The 14442-nt window shown below is 32.6% G+C and overlaps 2 protein-coding genes across 5 annotated transcripts in view; one reads left to right on the top strand and one right to left on the bottom strand.

Annotated features, from left to right (window-relative positions):
* The window catches only part of LOC143233113 (protein PTHB1-like), a 40209-nt gene extending 35975 nt beyond the window's left edge, over positions 1-4234 (bottom strand). For 2 of the 4 annotated variants that reach the window (XR_013017978.1, XR_013017980.1), the window contains exon 1: positions 3274-4229. The gene's annotated coding sequence lies outside the window, so the exon portion shown is untranslated. Of the gene's footprint in view, positions 1-2160; positions 2523-3273 lie in introns of all 4 variants that reach the window. The other 2 variants (XR_013017981.1, XR_013017982.1) reach the window with 2 other exon arrangements.
* Positions 4235-10904: 6670 nt separating this feature from the next.
* LOC143235059 (uncharacterized) lies at positions 10905-14219 on the top strand. Its single transcript, XM_076472824.1, has 3 exons — positions 10905-11054; positions 11834-11976; positions 13912-14219. Exons 1-3 carry the CDS (start codon positions 10915-10917, stop codon positions 14112-14114), a joined length of 486 nt encoding a protein of 161 aa, XP_076328939.1. The 5' UTR covers positions 10905-10914; the 3' UTR covers positions 14115-14219.
* The last annotated feature ends 223 nt before the right edge of the window (positions 14220-14442 follow it).

The following is a 14442-nucleotide window of genomic DNA, read 5'->3' as shown; positions in this document are numbered from 1 at the left end:
AGCCTAGATTTTATTTACATACACACACACATATTGTTCTTGTTTTAATTGTGAAAGAGATCTTAAGACAGACTTTACACTAGTTCTAGCACTCAAATTTTATTAATTTTATGGGGTTATGAGTAGATGTTAAAATTTTAATGAGCTTCTTTCATAATAATTTTGAAATACTAATATCCAATTCAAAACATCAACTATTAAAACTACTGTAATAGCAGTTATTATAACAATTTATTTCATAACAACCACGTATACACATATAACAAAAGAAAATAATCTTAACCTTCATAAGTAACAAACTTCTAAGTCTTAAAATAAATATGAACCAAGGTGTCATTCAATTTACTACTTGTCATTAAATTATAACAGTTTCATGGAATTTTGTCTTTCACTTCTAATGCTGGACAAGGACAAATACCAAAGAAACAAAGCTAAACATTTTTATCCTTAACTATACGTCATACATATGATATTTTTAGTTGACTCTTATTTAACCATAGCAAACATGTATTTGTATAAAATATAAGAATAAGTTTTATCAGAATGATTGGATTTTGATTTTAAAATTTACCTTATGGTTTATATTTAATTATAAGGTCTATGTTTACAAAACAATATTGGTATTTTAGCATTAAAACACAGTTGTCAGTGCTAATAAAACCAAGGCTAGTGCACTCTATATTACAGTGGAGAACAAGGTTCTTTTGAGTATCAAACATTTTGTTTTTCATACTAAAATAGATATAACTGGAATAATTTCAATGCAAAAACAAGTAATTATGAAAATGTTTAATATTTGCTTAAATTTTGTTGTTTCTATATATTAAGCTACAGAAATAAGCACTACAAATACTGCAGAATAGTTTTTACAACTAACATTACAACTAAGTGTAAGCTTTTTATATATATAAACCTTTGTGTATTATAAATAAACTGATTTTAACTCTGTTATAGACAAGTATAATGTATTAATATCAGATTAAGTAAATGAGGCCTTTTGACTTTCAAGAACAAAATTAATGCAACATCATAATTACATAACTATCATAACATATTTCTATATATCATTTTGCATATTTAAATTTGTAGTAATTTTAGTTAAATATGTTTTATTTGGGGGTCATTTGCATCAATGATCATCAGATTTATTGAGTAACAACAGGCAATCTCTGATATTGTGACAAAATACCACTAAAAATTTGAATTTAATGTCGGATGGTAGATCTATTATAGTTTTATATTTATCATATCATGACACATAAGCCACAGTAAGACAAATACACTGCAACAAACACACAAAACCTGTAATACATCTCTGGTTAAATGATGCAAAAGAAATATTTTTCAAACAACATACACAAACATTTTAACAAAAGCACATTTGTGATAAATAATAAGTCATTTACTTGAATTTAACACAGTTCAACCATTCCATCCAAAAACAAAAACATTTAAAATGTTAAATTTACAACACTAAAAATGAAACTAACAATTCCTTTCACAGGTTTTCTCTACACTCTGCAAGTTGACCTCCTCATAATGTCAGGATATGTACAAAGCCATGTTTATTCCACCCCACATCACTGACATGTTTTTAATCAGCTTACACAAATTTTTATTTTTGTGAAGGCTTACTCAACCATTTTCTACACTGCCAGAAAACCCAAAATATTTCGACAGTACTAAACTAAAGAGCATTAAATGCCTTCAAATTTGAGGTACAGGAATTTCATTTTAGCCTAAGCATTTTCCAATTTGCTTAAATACACTGAAATTGTATTGGTGACAAATAAGTGACTGTTCACACATAATTTTCTCATTCAGTGCTGCCCTCTTTATACAAATGTTTTCACTTCCCACTATCTTCAAGACTTTCACCGAAGCTCATGTTTATACATGGCATTGCTGCATACTAATAAGTATATGAAAACCCTCCACTATATGAAGTGTGACTCATTAATGGCACAGCTCACTCCCTCTGTATTCAACCATCATTGTGAGGTCAAGAAATGATGCACTTAAGGAAGGGTAAGAAGTGTGAAAGGAAGTATCTATTAGAAATACATTTCAGTCCATAAAAATGTTGAATGTTAAATTCTATTTGCATACAACTATAATCCAACACTGAAACAGTGAAGGGATCACAAAAGCAAAATTTACTTTATAAATAAATCCTCTTCAGGAAGCACTCAAAATGAACCAATAGCATGTGACATTGTATATAATGGAACAGTATACAGACATACAGGATCTATATTCTTTTAAAGTAGTTAAAAAGGTTTGGATATAATTACATGGAACCTCATTTTAGACAGGGTCATTTCTAAAATAACTACATCACTTTTGCAGGAAAGCATGGATGGGACCTTTAACTGACTCTGGTCACCAGGCTCTGTGAAAGAAAAAGATGTTTCTCTCTTTAGATTCTGGAAAAATGCAGCTTCAGTAAAAGCATCATCCACACATTGTTTCTTTAAAGACAAACCATGATGAATTAAAACTCGTTACATAGTTGGTGTAATCTATTAAGACAACACAGTAACAAAAACATTTAATAAAAGTGAAAAGATGACCACTATACAATTAGTTGTGAACAAAAGTGAGAACATTTATGTCTGGTCAACCCCAGTAAACTCTAGCTTTTGAAAGTGTCTACAATTTTCATCTTAGAATTAAAATTTAGAAGAATTACTCTAAATTCCTAAATAATTTTTTCTGTAAATTTATGGACAACATTTAGAAACATGTCCTTTGAAAAACTAATTTTTACAAATTCATTTCCAACACCAGTGCTATAAAATCATATATTTTTTCTCTTATACTCCTGGCATTACAACAGTAACAATCAAGTCTATCCTTTTCTACTACTTCTGTACTAACTTCCCATGCTAAATTTTTCATTTCCTCTTATTCTTTTTGTGTTTAGTTTTTCTGGCCCTCATCACTGGTTAGTTTTAGTTTAAAACCTCCCTCATAGCTGAGTTTATAGTCTTAGAAAACAAGCCAGCTGTTTCAGTATTTAAAAGTAAACCACCCATTCCAAAAAGCACCCTCCCTCCTCTGAACTGGTCGATACAAGTCCAGCCAGTCTGCTCATACTTATAGTTTACTTACTAAAACCTAAGCCTAACATTTAACCCTAGTGACCTACTTATAACTTCATTTACACAGTTAATTCTTGGTCACATCTTAACAACGATTAATGATCTTTTTCCTTGAACATAAATGCCTTTAATAATATAATGCACTTATCAGTTATCTCCTCTGACCTACCTTTGAGCCCCCTTTATCATATCTCCTCTTTTGTCACTGTCAGTTATATTCTCCACCTGCTCTTTTAAATAGCATAATTTAATTATTTTTTTATTATTCTAATTATTCTATTTATATAGTTTGTTAGCAAATCACCCACAAATTCACATCCTTCTCTGATCCTTTTATTTTCATTCTTTCCAACAGCTCACATGGAGAAGCCAAATTTTGAAATTTGTTTTTTAACCTAATACGTGGCCCTGTATGGCCAAGTGTGTTAAGGCGTTAGACTCATAATCCGAGGGTCGCGAGTTCGAATCCCGGTCGCACCAAACATGCTCGCCATTTCGGCCGTGGGGACGTTATAATATGACGGTCAATCCAACTATTCGTTGGTAAAAGAGTAGCCCAAGATTTGACAGTGGGTGGTGATGACTAGCTGCCTTCCCTCTTGTCTTACACTGCTAAATTAGGGCCGGTAGTGCAGATATCCCACGAGTAGCTTTGCGCGAAATTTAAAAAACATAATAGGCTCATTACAACTAAATTCATTATTTTTTACTCTAATACTAAAAGCACTCTTTCTATCTTCCTGAAAGTCACTGTCATCTGATATATCCTTTGCATGTAAATAAATTATGCTTCCTCAGAATACTGCTTCCATTTCCTATGATCTACAATTCTTTTCATTGCTTCCAACTTCTCCAATATAAAAATTCTACATAAAAATCGTACACCTTCGTCACAAGTTTTCTCAAGTGGCCCGGCATGGATATGTGCTTACGGAACTTGGCTTGTACTCTTGGGCGGCTAAAATGGGATTTACCGAACATTATAGCATCTATATGGATAAAGGAACACACACTAGAAAGAATAAAAGAGCGAGTATGTTAAATGACGGGAATTCGAACTCCCGATTCTTTGTTAATATCTATCCAATTTTTTCTTTTAATGTCTTGCGGGAAGACACTCATTAAAAAAAGAATAACATATATATGTGTTGTTACCTGAATATATTCTACGACTGTGATTGGACACCTACTTAGTAGAATTCAACCAATAATGATTGTACTATACGAGTATCTTAGCAACGAAAATGTTAGGAAAAGAATTTCAGAAATTTTGTCAAGTACTACAAAGCTTAACAGATTTTGATATTTCATCTCATAAACTAAGAAGTAAGTTATTGTAACAGAATTGTCATTAAGAAGTTTGTTTTTTTTTGCTTAATTATATTTGCTGTCAAAACCCAAACTCAAATGTATGAAAAATTTATTTTGTCTCTTAAAATTTTGTGAAAAACGTATACTATTATAACCAGAAACGAAATAATAAGCTGTTCCTTGTACACCACTGGTTTCCAACCGAAAAACATTCAGTCACTGCTTCTGTTAATTACGATTAGAGAGGCTAAAACGGTACAATTGTGTCTGTAGGAGATAAAATCATAGTGTAAAACTTATACAGGTGATATTTTAATTTCGGTTGTATGATTTCTTGATTGTGGCCTTTTCCAATGTAATGCTGTACACTAGAAAAAAAATTGTGGAAATGAAACCAGCAAGAAATCGTTGTATTGATTCATGATGACAAAAATCCCACTTAAGAAAAATGTATTCTAAAGACGGCTGGTGTTGGTATTAACACTTTAATTAAAAGGAAGTAGAGTTTGAGCTCCTCTTTCCCCCAAAGTATGTTGTGGGTTACTGAGTTATGTGAACATAATTAAAAGTGTAATATCTCTTCGCTCCAGACAAACAAACACAGCCATTTTATAACAGAAGTTCGAAGTTACTTCCATAATTTTTTAGACATAGTTTTTAGTCTTTTGTGTTAATTTGGGTGAAAATATTCAAATTAATCAAAGATGTTGACCGTGAGTCAACATAAAGCAGATATAAGAGTGATAAATGTGATTTAGTAGTGGTGTGATATAGACATTCCAACTCAATACAATTAACTAATTCGTCATTTAGATTTGTAAGCATTACTTGTAATTTAAAAGTAAAACTATTCTTAAAGAGAAAAAAAAAAGTTTGGAGAATTTTACCTATCGTCATTAAAACTTCCTTACAAACACAAATAAAATGAAAATGGTTATGTTGGTACTTTTTACAGTTTTATTTAATTTTTATACAGTTTATTTGGCACCCCAAAACAACATCAACTGTCCTTGTGGATACATCTTAAGGAAAATCATGGCTGTAAGTTGTGAATATGGACATACTTTGGTTTTTGTTATTTTCATCTTTTCATGTAAAAATTTGAGGGACATAATCTGTTTTGTAGAAATATGTCTTTATAGTAATTAAATGAGAAAACTCTAGATAAACAAGAAATGCATTTGGAATCTTCCCAACGTTAAAACTTTTACTGAAACGAAGTGTTTTTGCCAGTTTATTTTTAAGTATATTTTACATGAGACGGTAACTAAAAGCCGACAACGAATTTGAATTTCCTTACACAGAGACACACAGCAACTTGAAATAAATGGAAAGAACATGTTTTATTATAATGTCGAAGTAAGCAATATATGCAATGAGATTTTTGTGAATTTCAGTTAGAAGAAAATATTACAACAAGAAAACACCTGTACTAATTATATCATGACATAAAAGATCACAAGTTATGTAAAATTTCTCCGGGCCTTAAAAATTACTATAGGTGATAGTAATGCTGGGTGTTGTTTAATGTCGAGAGTTGGGGTCACTGTTTGATGGCCCCATGTTTGAACCACAATGTATCGCTGAACACATTACATGCTTTTAACTGTAGGGTGTTTTAACTACCTTAATCAGTGTCGTTATTCGGTAAGAATAGTTACTTAAGAGTGGTAACTGTTGCTGATAGTTGTCCGTATCTTTTACAGTTGTAAATAAAGAGCGGCTCTGTCTAAAACTTTGGAAGGATTGGAAATGGATTTTTGTACTTTCTGTTGTATAATGTGCCATTTCTTCAGCTTTTATATTGGAAACATTACTTCGGATGCTTTAACAGCTGTCTGTTAAGAAAAGTTTTATTATTATTATTCTCACAACCATCGCCAGTATCTCGTGTTGTGAGGACACTACTTCGAACACTTCCATGCTTGTTTCTCTTCACTTATTACAGACGTTAAGGCTGTCCATGTTATTATATTTAGTCACGATATTTTTATCAGCCTCCTTTTTTCTCTTGTATTCAGCTTTTCGTTGCATCAAGTTTCAGAATAAATTTACGTATTTTATGCCATAAACACAAAGGAAACATTAAGATAAACATTAATAAGTGCATTATGGGAAATACCATATGTCAAACTCTTGGTTACTATTTTATCAATGAATAGAGGGTCGAACGCTCTCACCACCTGGTCATTCCCACATTACAAGTTTTGTTGGACTAAGTTATTAGCGGATTTTCTTTTCGGTTATCACAAAGTGAAGTCAGCTATAAATTTGAATTGAGCGTATATTATATTCATAAATTTCATTTTCGCTAAAAATAATATTAACATTTTAATAACTGTGATTCTGTTTTTCATACTTACCGAATCAACCTTAAACTCTAAGAATGTGTTTTCCTCACAACAAAGCCACGTCGGGTTATCTGGTGAGTCCACCGGCGAGATTTGAGAACCTCCTTGTGGTGTTGTAGGTTTGAATACTTCCCGCTGCACCAGCAGCAGACTGTAGAAATGACACATATTTATTGATTTATAATAAAGACAGATTAATATTTACATTAAATGTTGCTATGAAAAAGTATTAAGAACTCTTTGAATACTCTTTCACTAACGAATAGTGGGATTCACCGTCCCATTATAACGCCCTCACCGCTTAAAGAACGAGCTTCTTTGATATGACGGAGATTCGAAGCCGCGATTCGCAGATTACGAGTCGGGTGTCTTAACCACATGGCCAAACCGGGCCGTTTTACCATGAATCTGCGACAAAAATAAAACATGCAAATACCGTTTTCTCAACTAAACATAAACAATCTGTAATAAATAAATATGCTGGCCATATGTACACACATCATACAATCCATATGTAAACTACTCATTAAAAAATAACCACTTAGTATATTTTCCTTTTTAAATTAATATGTTATTCTAATTATACTTTTGTTGTTATTTTAATAAAAATACAATTTATTTATGATATAACTTCAAACTTTAACTTACTTTTTCATATCTATAAGTCTTAGTAGCTTCTCACAGTTCCTGGTGGCTGTACGTAACCAGTTTCTTCTGCTCCCTTACTACTAGCTATTTAAAAAGGCGACAAACGTTAATTGAATGATTGATATTTTGAAATGAAGCATAAATTTACACAACTGGTCATCTTTGCTCTGCTCACATCGGATATTGAGGGTTCTCAGTGTAACTATTTCTTGAACATTGAAAGTTACAAAACCGGTAAAAGAAGGAAATAAAAGGCATATTATACAGTATTTTCTTATTCATATCCACATTAAAATCTTTTCGATATTTTGGATATTACTCCCAGTAACAAACGGTATATATATGGACTTACAACATTAGAGATCTGGTTTCGATACCCGTCATAGACAGAACGCAGAGAACTCATTGTGTAGCTTTATCTTAACTTTATAGACAGACAGAGGTTTGGTTAAATATATATATCTGTTTCACTAGGATAACAAAAAAAGAATGACTAAGAACAAGCCCAAAACCTTGAATTACACCCAGGAAATCTCCAAAGAAAAAGGTAAAATATCTTTATTTTTGTTTGACTAGTATTAAAAGTACTAGCAAAACCATTTAAAATTTGTGAAATGTTTTCCTAATATATTTATTTCATCATATACTAGACCCAAAAGGAAACCGCCTCTTCCTCCCACTTACCAAAGTTACACCAATTACAAAACTTCAATACAAGCATCGAAAGTATGTAATGTAAACAATAATCTATAAACACAATAAAGTGATTTAGTTTGGGGAGAACGCACAACACTTTTGAAAGAGTATTGGTCTGTCTTCTTCACATATCGTCTTCAGCAAAGCAGTACATGGTTTATATACAAGTTCAAATGCAAGAGATACAAGAATCTATAGTAAAGGAAATGTTTTCACCAAAGCTACACAAGGGCTATTTGCGCTAGCCGTCCCTAATTTAGTAGTGTAAGACTAGAGGGAGCATGAAATGGTATGTCAGTAGAACGGCTAGGGCTATTATAATATATTGTATGGTTTTGAACGTTAATACAAGCCCTATGTATAAGTTTGGCTAAACCTCTAGATAGTACTACATTTTCTAAGTAGTGCAATTCAATTCTAATCTTCTTTGTGTTTAAAGCGTTGTAACAAAATATAATAAGGAGTTTGTGATTCTAGGATTCTCCTCCTAAAACCAAAAAATAATCGTTCCCTTCATATCTTACATACATGTATTTAAATATCTGTGTTCGTATAACATGGAATTATTCGTAAAGATATCAATTAAAAATTTCTTAGAAGTCAAATTGTTAATGAAAACAGCTTTATAATATTTTCTCTTTGGTTCAAAATCACACAAAACCAACCATGATGTTACTGAAAAAATAAAATCTTGCCTTAGTCAGGATATCACTTTTTTTTTTTTCCTAGGGCAATCAGTGACATCCTCTGTGAGCTCTAAGAGAAATCAGTTCCTCTAGAGGTTGTAACATAAGGGACGCTTAACATTGCAATTTATAATGCCATGATATCAGTAAAACATGTACGTGCCATGAATCACGAGAAAAATTATACAATCTATAGGATACAAAACAGTATGAGATACGAACTTGTAAACAAGAAATAAAAATATTTTTAACCTTCATTTTGTTCTTATATGCTCTTGAAACAAAACACGTTAGAAGACTCTTCACCAAACGTCTAGTTTATTAATGTAGTTCGTGAGTGCAAATCTAACTAAAGGTGAATGGATCATATGTTCAGTTCATTACTTTCAGTTTAATTCATTATAGGGAAAACAAAATTATTGAGGCAAATATCATGAGATGATCCTTCACAAAATAATGTAACCGTTAAATTAAAATTACAATAACAAACAGTTTGAACTGACGATGATGCCATACTAAAGGACAAGGCTCGCCATGGCCAGGTGGATTAAGGCGTTCGACAAGTAATCTGTAGGTTATGGGTTCGTATCCCCGTCGCACCAAACATGCTTGCCCTTTCAGCCGTGGGGGCATTATAATGTGAGGATCAATCCCACTATTCTTTGGAAAAGAGTAGCCCAAGAGTTGGCGGTGGGTGGTGATGACTAGCTGCCTTCCCTCTAGTCTTGCACTGCTAAATTAAGGACGGCTAGCGCAGATAGACCTTGTGTAGCTTTGCGCGAAATTAAAGAAAAAACAAAGAATGATACGATGTAGTTATTAAAGTCATAATTTACCTCATGTAGAAACTGCTGTTGTTGTGTTTTGAATTTAATTATTTACTCTAGCAGATTCCTTACTAGATAACAAATCAAAGCTAGTTTAGATATTATTTAGTTTTATAGAAATCAGCATTTTTGTATCTTATTTTAGATGAATATTGGGCAATTAGTAACATCATCTGTGATGAACAAGAAAAATCAATTCCTCCGGAGATTTTCATACCCAAAAGGTATGTATTGACTAGGTGTCTTCCTTTTGCTGAAAGGATGGTTGGTGTATATAGCCTGCGAGTAGTTTTGAGCAAAATTTAAAAGAAACCAAATCAAATTGATTAAGTATAGAATAAACATTTTAAAACTATAAAAAATATGTTCACATAGTTTCTTAATGAAATAGGACACAAACGGTTTAAGATAAATACGTAACAGTTCATGTACTATTGTTCTCAGGTGTCTTTATCTCACCATGGTGAACTTATGTTTTGATAAAAATGTGTACTATTGATGATTATAATCTGTTATCAAGCAGAAAAACTGTTAACTTGAAATGCAATGAAAAGTATGTAATCCAATAATATAATTAGGTTTCATAGTTACTTATATAATCTATGTATTTCTTCAATACTTTGCACCTTTGCTGCTAGACTAAAACTAGTTAAACGCTACCTGTCATATTATCTTTGCCGTCAACATCTTGTAGAGTCATTTTCACTTATAATTTCTTTTAAGCCCTTAATTCTTGTATTTTTTATTCAAGCAGACCAATTTCGTAACATATGTTATATGTGACTCTGAAATAACCATAATTCGTTATCTATTCCACCATATAAATACGTTTAATAATCATTTGACGAACCTCAACTACTGTTTTTCTCTAGACACAATTCCAACCATTTTTCATTCTAAGTAACTTTAGTGTGGATATTATAGTAACTTGTGATTGAAAGTAGAGAAGAATATATCAACTCCATTACATCTGCTATATCCACTGTTATCGAGGACTTCTGTACAATACCAGTACTCCACAGTTTGGCTGGTACACGACAAATCTAGTAGTTGTTAAAATACTGTTGTCATGTTGTCTGAGCAATAACTGTTTTAGAGTGAATCGTGATATTTACCAATTTTTTCTAAGTTGTTAATCATTAACACTAAGGTTCTGATTTATCAGTATAACACTATTCATTTAAATAAACATTGATCTTCTCTCATACAAGTCACTTATGTGTAAATATACTATGACATATTCATCACATGTAAGTATTGCTTCTATTCCAGTGACTTTGCCGTGAACAAAATGTCACTTTGGAAGCGGATGTGGAACGGTCTCAGGAATGTATTTAGTTTCCAACACAGCTACGAGCCGTTCAAAGAGGAGATGATAAGAGGTATAAAAGATCCTCTGGACGAAGAAGAGTCCTCCTGGTGTCACGACTCGTAAGTTTTAGGTTTTTTATAATTTAAATAGGAACCTTTTATTTTCATACTATATATACTCAACGTAATGTATTCCTTAACAAAAACCAAGTTTTAATACATAAATTTTCACCTTGTAAAAGTGGACAAGCCATGGTCTGACTGGATACCGATATTTTCAATTGATGGGTATTCTATGTTCACAAGGGCTAAATGGCAAGTCAGAATCACTTAACATTTCTAATTCTAAACAACTGAATAACCACTCATTGCCATAAGAAACTTTAGCCATTTCTTAGAGCAGAATAATGGGACTGACTGTCATTACTATAGCGCGAGGAAACCGAAATACTGATTGTATTTATCTGCATTGTGGCTCGTATTTTAGACACAGAGAAACGCAATCCTGCACTCTGAGTATCGGCCACTGCTGGCTCGTCCAGGTAAAATTTAATAAGTATAAAATAATGTTAGCTTTTAATCTCAGTACGGACCTGTTTGAAGAAAGAGTGATTTTTAGATGTGAAAAATGCAACAGTTTTTAACATGACTTTTGGGTAATCGACGATTTCTAATTAATAAATACATTTTATAGTGAGCATTAAATTGTATTGAGTTTGTATATCATACAGCTTCGTTCGATTTCTTTTAACAACCATGTCGTGGTTTTTTTGTTTCTTACTATCATCCGCGTGGCATGACATTAATTAGATGTCTTAACTCTTTAATCCATGCTTGTATAAAAGGAAAACAACAATCTGTGCTTTAACAACATTTATTTTCTCCAAACCATACTCTAGTCTAAACAACACCGAACAGAGCGAAATGTGTGGTCGAGTGATCGATATTCAAGCGGAAGAAAAGCGTACAGAGGAGGAAGTACAATCAAAGAAGAAACCATTCAGATTCTTCATTGCTCAGGGAAGGTTGAAGAACAGGAAAGGTAAGCAGCCTCTTGTGTGTATCAGAACAGCGTTTCTTTTATTATTATTATTACAGTAAAAGACCTGGAGAGATCACCTGTTTTAACCATTTCCAGCACTTTATGATGTCTCTCTATGATTTAGTTACTAGACACTGAAATGTTGTCACTTAAGGGACGCTTAACATTGCAATTTGTACTGCGTGAGTTAGAAAATGGTGCACATGCCATAAATCACGAGAATAATTATACAATCTGTAGGATACAACACAGCATGACGTATGAACTTGAAAAGTAAGAAATAAATATATTTGTTACTATTCAATTTGTTTTCACCTGCTTTTGATACAAATCACGTCAGAGGTCCCTTCACCAAACATCAAGATTGTTAATGTATTTCGTGAGTGCAAGTTTAAACAAAGATGAAAGGACTACGTGCTCACTATATTATTTTAGGTTAATTAATTATAGGAGAAACAAAATTATCATGGCATAAGCCGGCAGAAAATAAGGTGACGGTTAATTTAAAATTACAATAACAACAATTTTGAACTAATGATGATGATGATGCATATTAAAGGTCGATATGATGAAGTTATTAAAGTCAGGATTTACCTGCTGTAGAAGTTGCTGTTATTGTATTTTGAATTTAATTATTTAGTCTAGCAGGTTTCGCATCGTAACTGAAACAATTTTATCTTAGCGTTTTTAAATTTCACTTCAATAGTTTGAAGCCGACAAGGCCCGGTGGTTAACGCACTCAACTCGTATTCCCAGGGTCGCTAGTGAGGTGCGTTATAACTGACAATTAATCCCACTATTCGTTGGTAAAACAGTAGCTTAAGAGTTGGCTGTGGGAGGTGATACCTAGCTGCCTTACCTCTTGTCTTACACTGTTAAATTAGGGTCAGCTAGCGTAGATAGCCCTCGTGTATCTTTGCGCGAATTTCAAAAGCAAACAAACTTTATTAGTTTTACACTTTGAGCCGAAAAAAAGGTTTGAAACATAAAGTTTATAAAATACTTAGGGTGAGCACAGTGCAGATAGACCTTTGATAACATTAAACGCGCACACACACAGAAACTTCACTCAAAGACACGCATGGAATAACTGAGCAGAGCAGTTCTAGGTTTTAAACTGATGAACAAGACGGAAGTTAATTACTGAGTAAAACCATTGTCCTTTTCAGCCTGCTACAGTTCCACACCCTACCCACTTAACAGTTTCAATAAGAATAGAAAAGCATAAAAATTATTCAATATGACCTAATATGTTGTCTCCTCACCTGTAGTTAACAGCTAAGTTTCTAATTTGAGGGATAAGTCAGGTAATAAATATGCGAATTGAACACAGTCAATAAGGACCCATTTGCTCAGGGTACGTTGTATTACCAACAGTTACATAACAAAGCCTGGAAAAAAATTGCGTAATAACGCCTTCATAGTTGTAAGTCGCTGTTCAGCGTGTCTTTCATTGATTTCTTGTTACTTTAAGGATTGTTTACGTTGTGAAAAGAGAAGAAGAAAAAAAACAAGCCGCAATGCGTTGTTATTTTTTGTGCCAAAAATAGTTAAACAATATTCAATATAACTGTTATAATTAATTTGTTATAAACACTGAACTGCCAGTTTGGGAAATACTTACCTATAGAAAATGATAAATAGTAATAAGAAAAAATCAGTTTTACCATCCGCAACTGTCGGATCATCAATGAGAAGAATATAATTTAATGGAAGAAGGATTTCAATTGGTTAACGCGATCTAAATCTTCAAACATTTTGTTTCCTTATACGGACAATATTTTTTTCAAGATATTTTGTATTCGTGTCTAACCACACTAACATTGTTGAACAAAGCAAATTAGCTATTCATAGATGAATTTTAGTTTAGTGACAGACGTACCAACATGTAGAAATCACTACAAAGTGTATATTGTATATATATTGTTTTAATAGTTCCAGGAGTGTCCGTGACCCTGAAGAAAGATCACGAAACATTGATTTCGGTCTCCTCGATTCTTCATCCGGGTGACGTCATCACAGAATTAAGTGGCGCCAGTACCAGCGTGGGAAACACCAAGGAGATTGGAAACAACATAATAAAAACTAAAAATATATATTTGACAATAATGTGTATTTCGGACCAGAAACACAACTAAATATACAATGATGTGAAAAAGTTAGGACACCCTATGAAAGCCTGTGTATATTTGTAACATTTTTGAATATAAAGATATTTTATCCAAATTTTAACAATACTGAAAGATAATAGGAATATAACTAAACAATTAAAACTGAGGAAAATACTTTTTAAGATCTTCTGTAAATGTCATGCTACAAAAATGCATATTCGAACCGAGGAAAAATTTAGGACACCCTTCACCCTAATGGCTAGTGTTACCCCCATTTGGCTGAAATAACTGCAGTAAGACGCTTCTTGTAGCCATCTACCAGTCTCTGATATCGGTCTGAAGAAAGTTTGCCCCA

The sequence above is a fragment of the Tachypleus tridentatus genome, chromosome 12 (genome assembly GCF_004210375.1).
Source record: "Tachypleus tridentatus isolate NWPU-2018 chromosome 12, ASM421037v1, whole genome shotgun sequence".
NCBI classification, from domain to species: domain Eukaryota; kingdom Metazoa; phylum Arthropoda; class Merostomata; order Xiphosura; family Limulidae; genus Tachypleus; species Tachypleus tridentatus.
The sequence above is the reverse complement of the archived record's forward strand: the minus strand, read 5'-3'. Positions and strand labels throughout refer to the sequence as shown.

Coding starts and splice junctions, on each gene's coding strand:
- LOC143235059 (XM_076472824.1), top strand. CDS start 10,915: ATGTCACTTTGGAAGCGGATGTGGAACGGTCTCAGGAATGTATTTAGT. Junction 11,055..11,833: donor TCCTCCTGGTGTCACGACTC/GTAAGTTTTAGG, acceptor ACCATACTCTAG/TCTAAACAACACCGAACAGA. Junction 11,977..13,911: donor AAGGTTGAAGAACAGGAAAG/GTAAGCAGCCTC, acceptor TTGTTTTAATAG/TTCCAGGAGTGTCCGTGACC.